At 43.9% G+C, this 22,504-nt stretch overlaps 1 protein-coding gene across 1 annotated transcript in view; it reads left to right on the top strand.

Annotated features, from left to right (window-relative positions):
* The first annotated feature begins 7,276 nt into the window (after window positions 1–7,276).
* The window catches only part of LOC147458189 (uncharacterized), a 90,318-nt gene continuing 75,090 nt past the window's right edge, over window positions 7,277–22,504 (top strand). Inside the window, exon 1 of the mRNA XM_086512905.1 lies at window positions 7,277–7,503. Within this exon, the coding sequence (XP_086369031.1) occupies window positions 7,416–7,503 (88 nt within the window). The 5' untranslated portion in view covers window positions 7,277–7,415. The remainder of the gene's footprint in view (window positions 7,504–22,504) is intronic.

The raw sequence follows: 22,504 nt of genomic DNA, 5'->3' as shown, positions 1-22,504 counted from the left end.
CCTACGGCAGAACAAGCTCGTTGGGATGTTAAGGATGCGCAGGCTCATGCATTGATTGCGTTGTCTGTGAAGCGCACCATTATTCCTCACATCCGTTCAGCAAAATCTGCAAAACAGGCTTGGGATATTCTAGCAGGTCTTTATGCAAGCCGCAATGAGGCTAAAATTGCTTTGCTGCGTAAAGAGCTAGAGTCGAAGATTATGCATGAGGAAGATGATATGGACACTTTCCTTGCTAGTGTCAAGGATATCAATGAGCAACTCATTTCTGCAGGTGAAGTCATTTCGGACAGTTCCCTTGTGCAGACTGTTCTTGATGCCTTACCAGATTCCTACCAGACTTTTGCTAGTACTTGGAGACTGATGACCCAAGGAAATCCTGAAGTTGTCAAGTTTGATGCATTATGCACATTGCTGTTGCAAGAGTCACTTTCTAGAAAAAACAGGACTAGGCAGCGTGCAGTTGAACAGGCTTTTATTGCTTCTCAAAGAAAGGGTGGTAACAATAATGCAGCCACTTCTTATGGTTCTGCTGCGAGTGGCAAAAATTCTGTTCCTAATGCTTCTGCTGGCAGCACTTCGTCTGGCAATTCTGGTGATAAGGGCAAAAAGAAGATGCGTTGCCATTATTGTAAAGCCAATGATCACTTGATCAAGTCGTGTCCTAAGTTGAAGGCCAAAGAGGCTAAGAAGAAAGAGGGTGGTTCTACTGCAAATGCTGGTTCCACTACAAATGCAGCCATTGTTGAGTCTTCTGTGAAAGGAGATTGTGATGCTGATGTTGATGCAGAATGGGCTTTTAGCGCAGAGTGCACTTACAATCCTGCTGTCCATGATGCATGCTTGTCAGTTGCTGCAGATTCACATGTGTGGTATTTCGACAGTGGTGCTACAAAGCACATTACCTCACATCGTGAATTGTTTACCTCTCTCGAGTCTGTCCCTCATGGGAATTCAGTCACTTGTGCCAACAACGCCTCTTATCCAGTTCAGGGAGTTGGAAAGATTGTGCTCACTGCTGCTAATGGCAGTTCCTTCACACTTGTTGATGCACTTTATGTACCTGGGATCAAGAAGAATCTCTTGTCTGTATCCGCACTTGCTAGACTTGGACTTGTAGTCAAATTTGTGGATGACAGATGTACAGTTCATGATCTCAGTTTTGGTGATGAAATTGTTGCATCTGGGCTTTTGTGCCGTGGGCTGTATAAGCTCACTTTGTATGACAAGTGTGGACAAAATTTTGCAAATGCTGTTGTAGATTCAAGGGCTATTTCAGATGCAAAACTTTGGCATGCACGTTTTGGTCATCTGAATTTTGCCAGTTTGCTGCGTTTGCAGAAATCTGATATGGTTGCTTCTTTGCCGCCTCTTGAAGCACCTGTCAAACATGTTTGTGAAGGCTGTATTCTGGGTAAAATGCAGCGTTCTAAGTTTCCAAAGGATGGTTCAGTTAGGGCCACATGCAGGTTGCAGCTTGTGCATAGTGATGTTTGTGGGCCCATGCAAACTCCGTCCTTGGGCAATTACGTGTACTTCGTGACTTTCATTGATGATTACTCCAGGCATGCATGGGTATTTCCGCTTAAAGCGAAGTCCGAAGTTTTTATGTGCTTCAAACAATTTTTGGCTATGGCTAAAAATGTCTCAAAATGTACTATGGGCACCCTCCGTTCCGATCGAGGGGGGGAGTATATGTCTCATGAATTTAATGCATTTCTGGCTAGTCGTGGGATAAAACACCAATGTACAGTGCCTTATACACCTCAGCAAAATGGTGTTGCTGAGAGGAAAAACAGGTCACTAACGGAAATGGCACGATGTATGGTCAAAAGTCAAGCTTTGCCGCATTCTTTTTGGCTTGAGGCCATCATGTGTGCCACTTATGTACTTAACAGGTGTCCTACGAAAGCTTTGCAGTCTATTACTCCATATGAAGCATGGCATGATAGAAAACCTTCTATTGAGCACATGCGTGTTTTTGGCTGTTTGGCATATGCTTTGGTGCCACAAGTGCAGCGCAGAAAATTGGATGATAAGGCTGTCAAATGTATTTTTGTTGGTTATAGTGCTGAAAGCAAAGGTTACAGGTTGTATCATCCGCAAACAAAACGTATTCTGGTTTCACGGGATGTAGTGTTTGTGGAAGACTCTGTTCAGCCCTTGCTGTCATGTACTAGAGACAGTAATGTAAGCTCACAGGACATTTATGACACTTTGTTGCCCCTTTTCAGTGGTGGAAATACGAATGTAAGTTCCAATGAGGCAAATGTACAGCCTATGGGGGTTTCTGAAAATGTTTTAGAACAGCCTATTACTGATGCAGATGTACATGATGTACTTGATGAGGAAAGGGCTGAAAATGAGCAGGCTAGAGGTATGCCAAAATGGCTGGTGCACACTTTGCGTGACAGTAAATTGGATGCACCTTTATCTAGTCGTACTCGTTCAGGCTCTCGCCATGCATCTTATGCATCAGATTGTTATGCTTTGGCTGTGTCTAGTTTACATGATGTTGAGGAGCCTCTGTCTTTTGATGAAGCACAGAATTCAGAAAATTGGATTGCTGCCATGAAATCAGAATATGATGCACTTATAGAGAATGACACATGGACTTTATGTGATTTGACTCCTGGCAAAAAGGCCATTGGTACGAAGTGGGTTTACAAGTTGAAACGCAAGCCGGATGGTGAGATCGATCGCCATAAGGCTCGACTTGTTGCAAAGGGTTATGCACAACAAAAAGGCATAGATTATGAAGAGACTTTTGCTCCCACTTGTCGTATGACTACTGTGCGTTTTCTATGTGCATTGGCAGCTCATTTTGGTTGGGATGTACATCAATCAGACATTGTTACTGCTTTCTTGAATGGTGACATATTTGAGGAAGTTTATGTGACGCAGCCTCGCGGTTTTGTCATAAAAGGACAAGAGGACAAAGTGTGCAAATGTAAGAAGGCTTTGTATGGGTTGAAGCAATCTCCTCGTGCTTGGTATGAGAAAGCTGACACTCATTTGGTTAAACGAGGCTTTCGTAACAGTCCAACAGAAAGCACATTGTATGTAAAGCGTGAGGATGATGTATTTCTCATTGTGGTTCTTTATGTTGATGATTTGCTGATCACTGGACCAAATGAGAGACATATTGCTGAATTTAAGGCTGATTTGAATGCTACTTTCAAGATGAAAGATTTGGGGCTGTTGCATCATTACTTGGGTATACAGTTTAAGCAGTGTGATGGTGGTATTGCCTTGTGTCAGAAAAGTTACATAGAGACATTGATATGTAAGTTTGGACTTGAGGATTGCAAACCTATTGCCACTCCCATGGAAACAGGTTTGAAGTTGAGTCTACATGATGCTGGCGATCCTGCTGATGTCACTCTTTACCAAACTGTTGTTGGCTGCCTCATTTATGTATGCAACACGAGGCCAGATATTCAGTTTGCAGTCTTGCAGGTCAGCAGATTTATGCATAGCCCAGGGTCTAAGCATTGGCAGGCTGTCAAGAGGATTTTCAGCTACCTTAGTGGCACTTTACATCTTGGCTTGTTTTATCCCAAGGGGGGATCATTGCCGCCAGACTTACATGCTTTTTCGGACTCAGATTGGGCTGGTTGTTTTGACACGCGAGTGTCCACAAGTGGTTTTTGTTTCATGCTTGGCAGTTCATGTATATCATGGTTGAGCAAGAAGCAACCTACTATGGCCACTTCGAGTTGTGAGGCTGAGTACAGGGCAGTCTTCACAGCTACGGTTGAGTGTGTATGGCTCAGACGCCTTATGGCTGACTTGGGTGTTGGACAGGACACTGCCAACACTATCTACACTGACAGTCAGAGCGCATTGGCAGTTGCGAGGAACCCAGTTTTTCATGCTCGCACAAAGCACATTGAGGTGCATTACCACTATGTCAGGGAGAGGCTCTCACCAGGAGAGATCAGCTTGGCTTATGTGCCAACACAGGACAACCTTGTAGATCTTTTCACAAAGGCATTGTCTCGTGAGAAGCTTGAAGCTTTCCGCAAAGCTTTGGGCTTACTCCCCTTTGTGGACTGATCCTGTCCTCAGGGCATGGCACTTCCCTTTACTCATGTGCCAGCTCTCGTTCACCGCATCACTCCAGGGGGGATTTGTTACCATATACATGTGGTAGTGATGTGTGTGAACACACTAGGACCGCCGGGGCATTTTTTCCCTCTTTAGGAGGTTTTTTCCCCCGTGCATTGTATATACGCCCATCACTCTAGGGCTACCTATCTTTCCATTGCACACTAAGTAACACACTCTCTATTGTGTGCCTTGAGCTTCCTTCGTCTTCTCCAAGCTGTGTGTGTTTCTCTGCAACCCTAATTCCAACAGGGGTGCTTTTGATTCTTTGTAGTATAGTAGTGCCAGGTGATGATAGATTAGTGATGAATTACGCTCTCAATAACAGATGAAAATTACAGCAGGAGGACAACTCGATTTTGGTAGTTGTGGTGGAGGTACTAAGGGAGTTGAAGCAGGCAATCATGAGCGATCCCTTAGGGGTGCTCAATTTTTAGGGGGTGCTTTTGATTCTCTACAGTATAGTAGTGCCAGGTGATGGTAGATTAGTGATGAATTGCGCTCTCAATAGGCTACTAGGCATATGAAAATTACAGCAGAAGGACAACTCAATTCTGTTAGCTATGGTGGAGGTGCTAAGGGAGTTGAAGCGGGCAATCACGAGCAGTCCCTTAGGGGTGCCAAATTTCTTGGATGTAGACAAATGTACATCTGTCGTAGACCCCTACATAGATAAATGGAGTGGCTTGACGTGTGATAAATAGGGGGTTGAGTTGCTTGCTATCAACCTCACTAGTAAGCAGCTCCAAGGAACCCTCACACCCTCTCTTAGTCTCTTGTCCTTATCCTCTCTCACCTTGTTCGATCTCTTTAGAAACAACCTCACCTTCTCCTCCAATTTCTCCAATTTGTCAAAGCTTGCCGGGCTCCATTCCGGTCAAAATGTTGTTTTCATGTCGCAATCTCACCTTCTTTAGCATCACATATGCCATGATGCTCTCCGGTTCGCTCCATGCAATAGCACATCTTGAAGGGTTGTAGAATTGGGATGGTGGTATAGAAGAATTTGGCCTGTCAAAGTTTAAAAACTCATAAAGAAGTGTAAAAACTCCATGTAGATGTTGGGGGAGTCATCAAGTCATTGCTACTTTGGGGGAGGAGATGTTTGCCAAACTACAATGAGACAATTTCTTGGCAGATTTCTATAGTGAGGCAGCGTTCTCACTAAAAGCTGTGCGTCAATTCTAGACTGTGAAAATTAACTCTCCTTGGCAATGGCGAACGAGTTTAGGATTTAAAGTTGAAAAATTGAAGAGCTAATACCACTTGTTTGCCAAGCTACAATGAGACAATTTCTTGGCAGATTTCTATAGTGAGGCAGCGTTCTCACTAAAAGCTGTGCGTCAATTCTAGACTGTGAAAATTAACTCTCCTTGGCAATGGCGAACGAGTTTAGGATTTAAAGTTGAAAAATTGAAGAGCTAATACCACTTAAATTTTTAAGGGACTTGGCTCTAAGAACATGCTAGAGCCAAATCTTTTTCTCTCTAGGTAATCTAGCTGATGTTTATATTTTGACGAGGTCCACATCGTTTTCTCTGTAGGTAACCTTGCTCATGTCTATATTTGCTCATAAGGAAGCCTTCAATAGCCTTATGTAGGCCATAGTGAATTTTCACCTTGTTATGTTTTAGGGGACCCCCACATGAGAGGGGGTAAGCAATTTTCAATGAACCCCCTCAAAACATGACTGAAAGAAATAAACCCCCAAATCAATTTGTGCCTCACAACTACATGTGGAAGGGAAGAAATGTTAAGCCTTTAAAGTGAGAGAGAGTGAAAGAGAAATGGTGCTCAAAATATGTGCAGCATAAGATTTGACTAACGTAAACAACATTACAAAGTTCTAACCTGCTACGTTAAGGGAAGTGAGGGAGAGTAAGTTTAGATAAGTGCCTACAATCACATGAATTTTTTGTTGTGTTTTAATACAAAATTGTACTATTAATTATACATACATAATCGTAGATGGTTTATATTTTACGAAGTGATCCACTTAAATAATGTCAAAGGTGCACATTGCACATCAGCATTTTGAAACAAAATAAAATGAAAAAAAAGTAGAATAAAAACAATAAAATAAAAAGAGACAATGAAAATTAAAAAAAATATTTTAGTGCTTTTTTCATAAAAAGATAAATTTAATAAACGAAAAAAATAATAAAACAAGTTAGCAAAATGAATCTTTATGAAGTCTTTAAATGAAAAGACCCTTTATCAATACCTCACATGATGGGATCATACTCCACTGTTTAATCCAAAAAAGTGAATGCAACTTTGGAAAATAGCATTTAAAAGACCATTATTTCTTTCTATTCACAAGAGGGCCCCATGAGGACACTTTGTCTAACAACGAACATTGAACTACCTTCATCATACGGGTACTAAGGCCTTTAGCAAGCCAAAAAGCTTTTTCATACAAGAAACACCTGCCAAGATCTCAAACATAAAAATAAAAATCTTTTGTGTATCCCTTCAAGGTGAGAAAAAGTGCATTTGAAGAGTCTCAAAGCCATAATTGCTCGTTACCACATAGCTTGAGGTTTACTGCACCTCTTTAAAGTGCAGTTGCTCTATCCCTACCCAAATAACTAATCACCACTCACCCCACGTGTGAGTGTGAAGAGTGGAGGTATATATCTTTGAAATTATAGATTACCCCCATCCGCGTGGGGGGCACCTTAGGACGAGTCCTCACCTTAGATTGGGTTTAGATTGCTGGGGTGTACTCTTCATGCAAGCCTTGCACCCACGGAGACGCCTTCGATCAAGCGTGAAGACGGCTTTGAACTCCTGACCCCGCTGGAAAAAGACAACAGCTCTAACTACGAGCTCCAATCTCATTCGATGAAAAGCTTGTGGCAAGGTTTTTATTTCTTGTTGTGCATGGGCTCCGTGCAGTTTGAACCTGCCCTCTAAGGGTGGGTTCAGACTAGGCGACGGAAGAAAAATGTAAAGGGGTGTCGATCCTTCATGGCAAATTTCATTGGTTGGAGTTGAGGCACTCTTCCGTCGGGCCCTCGATTTTTCTTCTGACCTCCCCCCCCCCCCCCCCCCCCCAAGAGTTGATGGCCTCTTTCAGCCCCCTTCACTTTTTCACCTCCACAATGTTCACACTAGGCGGCGGCACATTTAGGAAGGCTTGTTTCTTCCGCCGGTTTAGTCTGAACCCAGCAATGCTCGTATTTTTCTCTTACACTGCGGAAGGTCGTCGTCGTTTACAACTTCACAACCTTTGCGTGTGCGGGAGCTGTTTGCAACATAGTGTGCTTAGAATGTCGAGCTGAGGAGCTTCTCGGCTTGGCATGGCCCGCATCTCTGCAGCCGCAGCTCGTGCACACACTCGCAAAGCTACTTCTTCCAAAGGATGCCGCTGCTGTTGTTGTTCCGGAGGTATGCACAGAGAGAGAGAGAGAGAGAGAGAGAGAGAGAGAGAGAGAGAGAGAGACGCTTGTTTCGTTGGATACACATTTGGATCTTTCTCCTACCGTCATCAGAGTCAGTAGTTGTTCAATGCCCGTTAACTACGGTTTTGTTATCATTTTGTAGGGAAGTTTTACTCTTATCAAGTAATTTTACAATTCAATCCATCTCAGTAGTCTCAAGTAGTTTCGTTTAAAGGAAAAGAAAGTTTCAGCATCTCCCTTGGAATGAAGATGTTGCAAGTGATTAGCTAAGAGTATTCATTGGACCACAAAAATAAACGCAATGGCTCATCTGTTAAATCCATTTTCAATAGTGTGTATGCACTTAGGATCATTTGCATTTTAGAGGAGCAAATTTTTTAGAGGGTCTCTTGTTTCTTAACACACTCCATTGGCTATGTGGTCTGACTTATCAGACTATTCCTACAAATGTAGCTTTTTACTTACAAGGCACTCAATTGTCAAATTTTGCAACTTGACCTTTGGAGCTGTGTAGTTGTCAATGTGGGGCCTTAATTTGGGTTCCTCGGTGAAGTTGTACCCCAGTATTTGGGTGCTTTGCATAGGCGGATGGGGAGATAATGCTCCCCTTCCTATGCTGTAATTTTGAATCCGATCCCTTCCGGGGGAAATGATGTAATTCTCCCCAAGCGAAGCCAGATGAGCTACAAGAGCGCCCAAGTGCCATTCCCCCTCGGGGGGGTCAACTTCACATAAAAGGGGTTGGGAGGTGCAAATGGGAGACACCACCAACCTCAGCGGATGCCACCTGTGAGCCGACGCCCTTGCAAGTGGGTATGGCATTTCCTAGGGGAAAACCGTCGGGTTTCAAAGGCAGTTTAGTGAGGTGAAAATAAGTTACCTGGAGGAGGCAACTCCAAAGGGAAGACCGAAGCAAGTCCCGCAGTACCTGGGCCTCTGAACAGAGGTACTTGGTCGCTGTCATGCCCAAATCAAGTTGGCGAAATGGGTCTCTCAAGGGATTAGTCATGGCCCTTAGAGTGTAGATAATTCTGGACTCTCGTAGTCCAGAGGAAACTAGTGACAAAAGCATCTGCCTTCGGTTTCTGGGTGCATAGTCCTGGTCGTTCTTCTTGTATACTTTTTTGGTGTATGAGGGGAGCGACCGGGCATGCCCTACCCGACTCCGAAAACAAAACAAAAACCTTAATTTGGAAACCTATTCTCAGCACACTTCAAATGCTCTCTATTTTATGAGGTTAAATTAACACAATTAAACTTTTTTCATGTAAATACACTTCACAACGCTTGTCACAAAATATCATCTCATGTTGCTAAATGGAATGTGCATGGATTGTAGGACTAGGAGCAACCAATTTTTGCAAGCTATGAGCTTTGATAGGACCCTCGTAGGCGGATAGAAAAGTGTAAAACCCCACTAATTATATGTGAAAGTGTTGGTTTTTCATATCTCATTGTATTAGCTTAGTTAAATTTGTAACTGGCCGGCACCATGTGTCAACCAGAAACTCACAGTAATAGACTTTGGCAATTGGAAAATTACCAAAACAATTGAGAACTTCACACTTGAACACTTTGAATCGACAAGGAAGAGACAAAGCTCCCCTTTAGAGAGTGTGGGTCCCCAATTTGGTGCCCTTAACGGTATGTTATATGTAGCGGAAGTGATTGATAGTGAATGCTCAATATGAGTGCTCAATGCGTACGCAAGGTTCCTTTTACTGGATGAGAGAGTTTCTTTTACTTCACGAGAGATGTGCAAAGACTAGAGAGAGAAGAGAGAATGATACTATTAGTGAAGGTTTTGTGAGTGATAAAGAGAGAAAGAAGACTTAACATCGGATAGGGTCTCAAACCCTTCTCCAAGGGCCCCCCTCTCTATTGCTAGAGAGGTATTTTCTTTAGATTGCAAAAATGATGATACAATGGTCTTAGATGTTGAGATGCTGACGGGATCTTGCGGTAGATGCTTGGAGCTCTAAATTTAAGGGCTGGAAACTAAAAATGTTGGTTTGATTTGACTTGGATCTGTAAACTGACTACAAGGCTAGGGTTGAACTGGTGCAAAAACGTTGGGGTGAACTGATGCAAAACGCTAGGATTGATATGATGCTGCAGGTTGAAAACGTTGATGATGCTGCGTGTTGGCGATGGAAACGCTAGGTGTTGTGGGCATTGGGTTCTAATATGATTAAAACTAAAAGGCCAAGTGACTCTTTTATAGTTTTTTGGCCATTTGTCTTAACTACTTTTTATAAATGTCATTGTCAAAGGCACTCAGTAATAAGTGACTGTTTAGTCAGGCAGGGTATGTAACTATGACCTGCTTGATCATGCACGTCCTTCTAGAGGCTCACAAAGTGCCAGGCTAGATCCTAATCTATACTAACTAAGACGGATGTTGACACGTGGCTCAGGTGCAAGGCGCACGTGACATCCCCTGCTGTTAAAGGTGAGACACAATTGCCGAACTTCTTTTTGTACATCAGATGCTGAATGCTTTTTGATGCTTGTGGATTCATAAACCGACAAAAACTCCTCCTAACTTATAAATAATGACGATGTAGGTACTGCCGCGATGTAAACACCGAACATACGAGGTACTAGGTAGTTTTACTTCTGACGCATAATACGAGCCTTGATACTGACTTTGCCTTGCGAGCAAGTGCTACCACCCGATAGTCTTGTTGTCAGGTGCATCGGAAGTGTTTAAGGATTTAGCTCGGATCTAGTACTCCGCAACAAACACAAGGTTACTTTACTCCACTTGAAAGAACTGAACTAAACTGAATGAAAGAGAGATATGCTAATTGTCACAAAAATACGGAAGCGTAAACTGACGCACTTCAAATACTCAAGAGAATTAGAGGGAGAGAGAAAACTTGACACTTCATTGGGGACCAGAAGATGGGCTGGTCCCCCCCCATAAAGAGAATATCTTTATTACTAAGGGTGAATCTTTACAAGCACAGGAACGGGGCATACGCCCGTCCTCTATTCTTTCTTCTGTTCTGTTCTGACTACTGACTGAGAAAGTGTTTCCACTTTCTTTCTGCTTAGGGGATTTCCCCTCTTCTGCGAGACTGGTTGGAAGCTCTCGAAAAGAGAGTCTATCTTCCAAAACAGCTCATCGGAAGCTCTCACAGAGGAGAGTCCATCTTCCGTTATGTGTTGCCTTCATGCTCATTCATTCATGCATCGAACACAAAAGAGAAACAAGCAAAATGCACACGCACATGCTTGCTGTAATTTTCTGCACATAACCTGAAATTCTTACCTGTGCACACCCCTACGCTGAACAGCCCTAATCGAGGAGATTAGGGGCTGAAAACAGAGAATTACAGCCGCCGCACTCTGCTAAGAGAGCATCTACGGCAGCTTCTCGCGATGAAAATTCACCTGAAGGTGTCTATGACTGTGAGATCCCTTGTTCTTGACAATGGGAGCACAAGGCTACCACATATGTCGCAAGGGGCTGCTCTCAAGCTTCAATGGAGGGCTCCACCGCGTAGAGCACGCTCACATTAGGGGGGGTAGGTGCACTGTCAGCCCTTGTGAAGGGGGCGCTGATGCTCTTAAATAGGCTTCATGCATGAAGAGGGGGGGCTAGAAGATAAGGGAGAGTGAGAGTGAAAGCTTGCATTGGTAAGTGTTGGCACATTTACTTTAAAAACTTAAAAACCATTCAACTTTTGACTTTAGAAACTTCTAGCTCATTAATTAAAAATGTGCAACTAACTAACAAATGCTACCAATGATTCTTTTATGAGAACACCAAAGGTCTGCCGACGCAATGCCGCACTGACACTGCACCGTCTTTACCTGTTCACACTTGTCCGGCCGCCCGCCCGGGCACGGACCGTTAAATTTAGTTTAACGAAACTTACCTTAAGGCTTTATTAGCTTTATTAGCCTTAGGGTCACTGTTCTAAGGACCCCATCTCATTCATGTGCTTGTACTGACGCGCGTATTTTTCTGAGCCTAAAATCTGAGGCTACTGCTTACCCCTTTTTGAAGACCCGATTTCCCAATCACTAGGGCTTCGGGGTAATTTGCTAAGGTCCCTTTGACGTGTTCTGGCCCGCATTTAGGCTCACCTGAGGCCTTAGAACTGCTAGGTCTATTCTGGTGTGCACACAACTAATTAGATAATTCTTTTCTCGTAAATAAATTAATTATTTACAAAGTTTGACTTAGTTACATCCCTCTTGGTTCTAAACAGTTGACCTCAACTGTAGAGCGTCAACATAATTGTGCAAGATGTCGGGGTAGTCCTTAAGATCGGACTCAGTCATCCACTTTGCATCTAAAGGAGTGTAATTCTTGAACTTGACTAAATACTTTCGATGTAGACTCCCCGACTTGAGTTGTCTCTCCGAGTGGTGTATTATCTGTTCAGGTTGAAGGATTTCCTCAGTCTCTTCGACTTCTGGAGGATCTTCTTGTACAGGCGCCACTGGAGGAGGTCCAACATATGGTCGGAGGAGACTGACTTGAAATGTATTATGGATGCGCCAGTGAGAAGGCAAATCCAATCTGAAAGTCACGTCATTGACTTTATCTGTAATTTTGAAAGGGCCGTAAAATCTATGGGAAAGTTTGACAACTTTCCCTTTGCCGACCTGCTTTTTCAATCTAGCTTTCTCAAACCGAAGCAGGACATATTGTCCTTTTTCAAGATTGAGATTCCTTCTGTGCTCGTCTGCTTTTCTCTTCTGTTGCTCTTGAGTACGAAGAATCGCTTGCTTTACTTGTTGATGGGCAACATCAATATTGCGCACAAATTCATCTGCGGCGAAGATGTTTTCTTTGGTTACCATAATAGGAAGTAAGAGTGGCTTCCCATAAATAATTTCGAAGGGGGCTTTACCAGTTGAGGAATGTATGGTATTATTATACGCAAACTCAACTATTGGTAAGGACTGTTCCCATTCGGATTGTCGTTCTGAAACATAGCACTTGAGGAGATCTAAAACAGTGGCATTAGCGATTTCGCTTTGACCATCTGTTTGAGGATGATAAGCTGATGAAAAATCAAGCTTAGTTCCCAAGTTTTCGAACAATGCCTGCCAAAATAGACTAGTTATGCGGGGATCTCTATCACTGACAATAGTCTTTGGCAATCCATGGTGTTTAAAAATCTGAGCTAGAAATATTCTAGCCATGTGATCAGCTTTGATCGTCTTCTTTACTGGAAGAAAATGTGCTTGCTTACTGAATCTGTCTACTATAGTCTAGATTGCATCATTTCCATTCTTGGATCTAGGAAGATCCGTAATAAAATCCATGGCAATACTTTCCCATGGCGTGCTAGGCACAGGGAGCGGCTGAAGCTTGCCATAAACTTTATGTCTATCATATTTTACTTTTTGGCAGACTAAACACTCACGTACATGTTTTTCAATGTCCGCACGGAGTGTTGGCCAAAAGAAATACCTTTCGAGGGCACTAGTGGTGGAAGCAATTCCCCGATGCCCAGCATAGGGGGAATTATGTGCTTCATCCATCACCTTTTGTCGTAAGGGCTGAGCTATGCATATTGCGTGTTGACTATAGAGTGTATTATCCCTGATAGAATAAGGTGGCTTTGAGTGACCAGCTTGAAGATCTGCCACAAATTGTGGCGAAGTCTGGATCTTGAGGATACATCTCGCTGAGAGATTCTAGTTCCTCATGATAAATTGTTGTTAGTGCATTGATCTTTGGACGCCTGGAGAGAGCATCTGCAACTGCATTCTTTGTTCCAGAAGTGTGTAAAATCTGAAAATGGAACATTGAAAGAAAGTTGGCCCATCTCATCTGCTTTTCTGATAACTTTCTTTGTGTAGGGAGTAGCGAAGACTTTGATGATCTGTCTTGATAATAAAATCAGCTCCTAATAGATAGTGTTTCCAAATGGAAAGAGCATGAATTACTGCCATTAGCTCTTTCTCGTATATGGAGACATGCAACTCTGCATCTTTAAGGCGCCGACTCTCATAGGCTATCGCGTGACCCTCTTGGTTCAAAACTGCTCCTACACAATCTCCAGATGCATCGCAGTATACCTCGAACGGTTTGCGAAGATCAGGGACGGTGAGAACAGGTCCGTGACTGAGTAGATACTTAAGCTTTTCAAAAGCTTGTTTTTGTCCAGACCCCCAATGGAATGGAATCCTCTTCTTTGTCAGGTCATGGAGGGGACCTGCTATCGCGGCAAAAGCTCGAATGAAACGCCGATAATAGGAACAGAGGCCAAGGAAACTTCGTATATCATGTACTGTAGTTGGCGTAGGCCATTCTACAACTGCTTGAATCTTATCAGGGTCCATTCTCACCTGATTGTGAGATACTATATGGCCCAAATAGTGGATTTCTTTTAGAAAGAACTCACTCTTCTTAGCATTCACAAATAATTTGTGTTTGTGTAATTCTTCAAACACTAAGGCGAGATGCTTATAGTGTTCGTCTTCCGTCTCTGAGAAGATTAAGACGTCATCAAAGAAAACGCCTGTGAAGCTTCTATATGAGTGGAAGATTCTATCCATCATTCTGTTGAATGTGGTTGGTGCATTAGTGAGTCCAAAAGGCATCACTAAGAATTCATACAACCCGAAGGTTGTTCTAAATGAAGTCTTATGCACATCCTGAGGAGCTATGCGGATTTGATGATAACCGCTCTTCAAGTCTACACGACTAAAAACACTTGCTCCTTGTAACTTGTCAAGAATGTCGTCACTCCGAGGGATTGGAAATCGATTCTTGATTGTGATCTTATTTAGAGATCTATAGTCTATGCACATGCGGAATGTGCCATCCTTTTTCTGTACTAGCAAGACAGGTGAACAATATGAAGAAGTACTAGGCCTTATTAAGCCCTTCTCCAAAAGTTCGTTAACTTGCTTGAGAATTTGCTCTTGCTGCATTAGACTAACTCGATAAGGGGGCTGATTTGGAGGAGAACTTCCTGGGATCAAATCAATTGTGTGATCCTCAGGTCGAGGAGGTGGGAGTTCATTTGGAAGTTCATCTGCAAAACAATCTTGATAACTTTCTAATAACTTAAGTCTTTTTTGCTCTAAAGAGGAAGAAAGTTGTGAAACAGACACATCTCTCTCTCTTGCAAAAATCAAGTACGCTGAAACACACTTTTTCATTTCTTTCTTGATGGCAATGTGATTGGCGATAGGGATACGCCAATCACCTGCATCTGCAAGTACAAGATACTCCTTTCCTTTATGAGCAAAAGATAAGGTTTTCTGAACATAGTCAAGAATGGGATGCATCTTGTAGTGCCAAGGCATTCCCAAGATAACATCGCATTCTTCAAGTGAAGCTAGTAAGAAAGACTCTTGATCCTTGTAGTCGTCGACCTTTAGATTCAACTTCCCTATGATTGGAGTAGAGTTTGAGTTCTGCCCTTTGAAAGCAGATTGTGCTTGAATAGAAACTCCAAAACGATTGGGCTGCAAGTTCAGGTCGTCAGCTAGCTTGGTAGAGATGAAGTTGTCTGTACTGCCAGGGTCAAACAAAATAAGAGCCCGCTGGTTGTTGATACTACCCCACGCTTTGAGAAGAGCTCTTTCTTTTCCATCCTTGGTTGTATTTCCCTGTACATCTGGGACTGCATTGGAAGAGGGTGGTTGTGGAGGTTTGGTAGGACAGTCACTCTTCATATGACCAACTTGTCCGCACTTGAAGCATCTTCCTTCACTAATGTAGGTTCGCAACTCAGCAGGAGAGAGATATCTCCCTTTCTTGGGCTGATCAGGCTTTGCTTCTGCTTCGGAGGCGGTTCTTTTCTTCTTTTGAGAAGAAGTAGAAGAGGTAGGTTGCTCATGGAGAGCCTTCTGCTTGGCATGGTAAGTACTTTGCTCCATCTTCCTGGGAGTACCCTTGTCATGTATTCCATCAGCTATGCGGGCTGATTCCATAAGTATCTGCAAGTTACCTCGAGGGTAAAGCTTCATAGCCTTTTGCAAGGCTTCATGTAGTCCTGCTTCAAACTTGCGCATCTTTTCCGAATCGTCAATCTTCTTGAATGGAGTGACTTTCAAGAGAACGTCCCAAAACCTATCCACATAGTGTGGAACAGTTTCGTTCTCCGACTGTGAAAGTCGATCCCACTCTTTCTTTACCTCTTCCTCATAGTCTGGAGGGAGGAACTGTGCGTAGAACTCCTTCTTGAAAGCGGTCCAATCTTGGGGTTTGCGATCTTCCAGGATAAGGGTTAACCACCAATTGCTGGCGGTGCCTTTCAGGTACAAACTGACATGGCGAAGCTTGGATCTTTCCTTAAAATTCCCTTCTGCAAATGCAACTTCAAATTGGCGGATGAAAGCCAAAGATTTGTCAGTATCACGTCGTCCATTGTAGGTGTCGAATTTCACATCTTTATCTCCCGACTTGAATGTTTTCTGCCTGTGGTGCTTCTTCTTATGGTGCTCCTTCTTTCTATGCTTAGACTCCTTGTGGACAGGAGTCCTTTCCCTTGAATGCACTTCTTGCTGCGACGGATCGTCGAGAAACATGTCTTCTGGAGCAACTATGTCATCCAGATCCTTCATGAAAGAGAACTGAGGGGAATCAGGGGGATCCTGCTCTTGAACTTTTGGATTAAACGCAAAATGACGTTCTGGAGGTTTCTTCTGCCTCTCGTGCATGCGGGAAGTTCCAATCAAGGGATCTTTTCTTGGTTGTGGTGCCTTTGGGTTCTGCGAGATTTCTCTCGACCCCATCGGCATTTTCTCCTTCCCTTTTTCAAGAGTATGGAGAATCTTTTGGACTTCTAGATGGGAGAGAGCTTTCTGCAACTCTTCCACCTGCTGTTGAAGGAGAGAACTCTATCTCGCGTCCTCCCATTTCTGCAGTCTGCCAAGAGTCGTCAATCCCTTCAGGAAGAGAGAGAGGACCTTGCTCTGATACCATTGTCACAAACATACGGAAGCGTAAACTAACGTTTAATTGCACTTCAAATACTCAAGAGAATTAGAGGGAGAGAGAAAACTTGACACTTCATTGGGGACCAGAAGATGGGCTGGTCCCCCCCCATAAAGAGAATATCTTTATTACTAAGGGAGAATCTTTACAAGCACAGGAACGGGGCATACACCCGTCCTCTATTCTTTCTTCTGTTCTGTTCTGACTACTGACTGAGAAAGTGTTTCCACTTTCTTTCTGCTTAGGGGATTTCCCCTCTTCTGTGAGATTGGTTGGAAGCTCTCGAAAAGAGAGTCTATCTTCCAAAACAGCTCATCGGAAGCTCTCACAGAGGAGAGTCCATCTTCCGTTATGTGTTGCCTTCATGCTCATTCATTCATGCATCGAACACAAAAGAGAAACAAGCAAAATGCACACACACATGCTTGCTGTAATTTTCTGCACATAACCTGAAATTCTTACCTTTGCACACCCCTACGCTGAAACAGAGGTCTTCTTCGCGATGCAATCGCACCAAACTTGATGTAGGCTTAGGATAAGGAGAGAGAAGAATTTCTATGGTTGATCTGCTGAAAACAGCCCTAATCGAGGAGATTAGGGGCTGAAAACAGAGAATTACAGCCGTCGCACTCTGCTAAGAGAGCGTCTACGGCAGCTTCTCGCGATGAAAATTCACCTGAAGGTGTCTATGACTGTGAGATCCCTTGTTCTTGACAATGGGAGCACAAGGCTACCACATATGTCGCAAGGGGCTGCTCTCAAGCTTCAATGGAGGGCTCCACCGCGTAGAGCACGCTCACATTAGGGGGGGTAGGTGCACTGTCAGCCCTTGTGAAGGGGGCGCTGATGCTCTTAAATAGGCTTCATGCATGAAGAGGGAGTGCTAGGAGATAAGGGAGAGTGAGAGTGAAAGCTTGCATTGGTAAGTGTGCCACTTGGCACACTTACTTTAAAAACTTAAAAACCATTCAACTTTTGACTTTAGAAACTTCTAGCTCATTAATTAAAAATGTGCAACTAACTAACAAATGCTACCAATGATTCTTTTATGAGAACACCAAAGGTCTGCCGACGCAATGCCGCACTGGCACTGCACCGCCTTTACCTGTTCACACTTGTCCGGTCGCCCGCCCGGGCACGGACCGTTAAATTTAGTTTAACGAAACTTACCTTAAGGCTTTATTAGCTTTATTAGCCTTAGGGTCACTGTTCTAAGGACCCCATCTCATTCATGTGCTTGTACTGACGCGTGTATTTTTCTGAGCCTAAAATCTGAGGCTACTGCTTATCCCTTTCTGAAGACCCGATTTCCCAATCACTAGGGCTTCGGGGTAATTTGCTAAGGTCCCTTTGACGTGTTCTGGCCCGCATTTAGGCTCACCTGAGGCCTTAGAACTGCTAGGTCTATTCTGGTGTGCACACAACTAATTAGATAATTCTTTTCTCGTAAATAAATTAATTATTTACAAAGTTTGACTTAGTTACACTAATGCTGAGATGCTGATGGGTACTTGATGCAACTGATACTTGGTACTACTGAGAAGCTGAGGGGTACTGTGGTGGATGCTGAGGGATACTGCGGGTTCTTGGTACTTGGTACTTTGGGTACTGCAAGTACTTGGGTACTAAGGACACGGAGGACACGGAGGTCCTGATGATCCCTACGCAGAGACGAGGAGGAGGAGGAGGAGGAGGTAGTGATGGGTTCTATGTCGACGATGACGACGAGGTACTGCTGGGTTCTATGTTGACGACGACGATGAGGTACTGATGGTCCCTATTCTGAGCTAGGCAAGAGCCAAGCCGAACACAAGGGGTACTAGGTGCTGGGGTACTGTGTCGACCACGACGACGAAGCTATGGCTGAATTCCGAAGACGCTAGCAAAGTCGATGGTTGGAATCTGCAACCATGACGAGGCTAGGGATGAAATCTGATGGCGATACACATGCTGAAATTGCTGAGTGTCTGGGCTGAAAACGATGAGGAAACTCTGAGGGAAAACGCTGGCCTTTCTTGCTGGAAAACGCTAGGTGAGGTTGAGAGGTCTGCCGGTAATTCTCCTCCTCCTGCTTCATGCTTTCCAAGCGTTGCCTCCGGGCTGCCTATATACCCACCAAAGGATGGGTGAGCAAACAAAAAGGAGACCCCACGACCATGGGATAAATAAGCTGAAAATGACTTTAAAAAAGATGGCATGCTAAGATGTGGTTCACACGCGATACATGCCTACATGCTGAAAACTCTATACCGTGCAAGAGAGGATATGCAACTATGACCGGCCTGGATATGCACGTTTTGCTTGAGGCTCACAAAGTGCGAGGTTAGGTCCTAAGCTAAGACTCATGCTAGACTGTAGCAGAAGCATGTCCACAAAGCGCAAGTGAAGTGCGCACGTGACCCCCCCCGGTTAAAGGTGAGACACAACTGCCGAACTTCTACCTGTGGATTCTTTCTTGTACGTCTGATACTGAACGCTTATGATGCTTGTGGATGCATAACCAATAAAAACTCCTCCGAACGGGTGGATATTGCGGATGTAGAGATTGTTGTGATGTCAACATTGACCAACCGTGTTACTAGGTAGCCTTACTATTGTCGCAGAATACCAGCCTTGCTGTTGACTCTGCCTTGCGAGTAGATACGACCACTCGAATGGTCTTGTCGTGAAAACATTGCAGGTGAAGCTGAAAAGTAAGGGTGTATTTCCAATGGTTCCATGTCGACGGAAGTGGATGCACGCTACATGCTAATACGAATGCAGAAGAGGGTCAGGGATCCTGTATCCAACTCCTTCCATATGCGTATAAGAGGTAAGTAGATCTTGGTACTCAAGATCTGGGTTTTCGTGTATCCGATGTCGATCTTCCTTCAAAGACATGGCAATGAACATGGGAGCCGGTACTGAATGCTTGATGTTGAGGGTGTTGAGAGACTAATAAGTTCGGGGTAGGGACGTGAAGCTTCCTCAAGGATTTTTTTTTTGATAGAGGTTCCTTGGGTTCTTTGGGTACTTGGGGTTCTTGATGGTTCTTCCCTTGAGTTTGCGAAGCCTAAGCACGCACAGAGTTGTGATACCAACGTCAGGTGCAATGGAATTGTTTAAGGATTTAGCGTGGATCTAGTACTTCGCACACAAACACAAGGTTACTTTAAGGATTTAGCTCGGATCTAGTGTTCGGCACACAAACACAAGGTTACTTTACTTCACTTGAAAGAACTCTACTAAATTGAATGAAAGAGAGACACGCAGAGAGAGAGAAACAGAGACGACACCGCATGTCGGGTCCCAACCACCCTCAAGGGCCCCCTTGCTCTCTTGCCAAAGCAAGTACTTGCTTTATTACTTGTAGAAAATGTTGATACAATGATGCTTATGCTGAGATGCTGATTGCATAGTTACCCGGAACACGGAACGGGAACGGCGACGGGCCTCCCTGCGGCACGGGGGAACGGCAAGGGGTCCGGAACGGGAACGGCGCGGAATGGGAGGCATAAAAAACACCCGAATAATGCAATTTTTAGCATTATGGATTTGAATACAAGTAGTATTAGAGTCCTTTGACTTTAATACTCACAAAAAAAACATGACTTGAAGACCATTCCACCTTATTATGGCTTGATTGCATCGTGTGGTGATGCGCGGTCATAGTACATTCACAACAGACACAATGCATGCTTGAGATAGAGAGCTTGAGAGAGGCTTCACTTCTTGAGACCAAGGGAGAGAGAGCTTGAAGCCTTGAAAGTTGAGGGCAAGCCCAAGAGAGAGAGCTTGAGAGCTCGAGGCCCGAGCGCAAGGGTAGAGCTTGAGAGCAAGGAAGAGAGAGAGCCTTGAGGCTTGCTACATTTGTGAAGGAAAGGGGGGAGGGGGGAGCAATTTATAAGGAAACACACACACCCAAAATGTGCCCCTTTATGCTTTCTTACCATTGCTGCCGTTCCGAGACGTTCCAGCCCCGTTCCCTCCTGCCGTTCCGGTGATGATTGGTCTGTCGGAACGCATTGCCATTCCGGGCACTTGTAGCCGATCGGAACGCCGTTCTGGTAACTCTGGTTGATTGTCACAAATTGTTGGAGTGGCATACTAACCGGACATAAGTTGGGACTAATGAGCACTAGTCGAGGGGGGCCTAAGGGACACAGGGAAATAAAAGAAGACCTACTGCCCAACTGTACGGATGTCGAAAAACGTGCTGACTATTGACGTTACATTCGGTACGGATTCTCTGCAAAACACGTTGACAATTGCTGACGTGGCAGTGTACGGATTTCCGCGTTGGGTGCTGGCAGCTGTTGGGGCCAAGTGCTTTTGAGTTTGAAGCTTTTCATGTAACTATTTTTGAGAGCACTCATGGCCTTTAAATATGAACCCAAGTCCACTCTCTGGCTGAGTTGGCTGACGAGCTGCAGAGCAGAGAGGACCCTCGGGACTTGTAACTTTGCTCAAGCATTAATACAAAAATATATACTGAAAGGGGCGCAAGTCTTTGGGTCCAATCTCTTTGGGCACGGAACGAGGCTGGGCCGTGTCGACTAAATTGAACCGTGATTTAAAGTTGTGAAGTGTTTTAAGCGATTCTCTCGTGCGTCGTATCAGATCCTCGACTTAGGGTGTCCAAGTCTGTTACAGTGGTATCAGAGCTCAATCGATTTTTCTTCCACCGGAAAATCTGATCCCTTTTTCTGCGGCACTCATAAATTTAGGTGATGACTTTCGCAAGAATCAAATGAACCCACTCGACAATTCCGAAAGCACGCGAAATTCGAACGGAACAACAGAGGTAGAATACGGACCACCTCGGCCTACGGAGTACGAACGAATGGAGATGCAGCGTCAACAACAAGTTGATGCTTGCGCAAAGCAGATGCTTCACTTTTCGAATGATCCCCAATATGCAAATTTTTTGACTCGGCACCTGATTGATGAAGTGCATTTTCAATGGCAGACAACCATCGACTCTCCATTAAAGTCAACCCTCAAGAAACCTCTTGCCCCACGAATGGTCACTGAAGATGAACTCGATGACATTGTCGAAAGACGAGTCAACCAACTTCTGGGGGCCAAGAATCATTCAAAGAGACGCAGCAAGGGAACAAACTACCCTAACTATTTGGGTCGTCAATCTTCTTTTGCGAATGCAAGAAAACAGAAGAAGCATGTATTCTTCGAGGGATTGTCCAGTTCGTCCTCATCTTCTTCTGACAACTCGGATAGCTCTTCCTTTTCTGATTCGCGTGATGAGGACAGAAACGATGAAAGAATCAGAGATATAGAAAGAACAAGAAGAAGGCCAAGAAAAGCAGATCCCACCGCAGATCTCGACGTCACGTGACACATCCAACCCTATGTGTCCGTGGACAAGCTACAGCATGACTAGGGTTCAGTTAGTCTAGGATAGGAAGTGATTTGGCACTTTTGTGAGTCAGTTCGTAGACTGTGCATGACCAAACACTTAGATTAGATGCATATCCTCCGGTTGCACACAGCATGATCATCAATATTCCCATCGGAATCCATTAGGGGAATTTTCCAGTAGATGACATTGACATCATATCTTGGTTATATTTTCTTTTGGACAATTTATATATAACCATCGGCGACTCTCTTTTCAAGCAAACAATTGGTATCCCTATGGGTACCAATTGTGCTGTTTTTTTTGCTAATTTCTATCTTTTTACTTATGAGTTTGATTTTATGGAGCGTCTTGTCCTTGCTAACACTTGTCCAATATTTTTGCACAAATTATGCAATGTAAGACACTTTGTAGATGATCTTTTTGTCCCTGACGTTCCTTCTTTTCAAGATTTTATGTACTTGAATTCGAGTTCTGTAGGTGGAGGAATTTATCCCAAGGAGTTTTGTGAACTTAATTGTACCACAAATAGTGATTGTTGTGCCTTTCTAGATCTTAAGATTTTTCAGACTCCCTTGGGATTAGAAGTAGATATCTATGATAAGCGCCTTGAACCAGAATATGCCAATCTAAAAATCATCCGTATGTCTCACATTTCTTTGAACATTTCTCTTTTCGCTAAGTACGGTGTCATTTGCTCTCAACTATTTA

This window comes from Adiantum capillus-veneris, chromosome 5, assembly GCF_014529385.1.
Source record: "Adiantum capillus-veneris isolate H3 chromosome 5, ASM1452938v2, whole genome shotgun sequence".
Taxonomy (NCBI): Eukaryota; Viridiplantae; Streptophyta; class Polypodiopsida; order Polypodiales; family Pteridaceae; genus Adiantum; species Adiantum capillus-veneris.
This window is presented reverse-complemented; position numbering and strand designations above follow the sequence as displayed.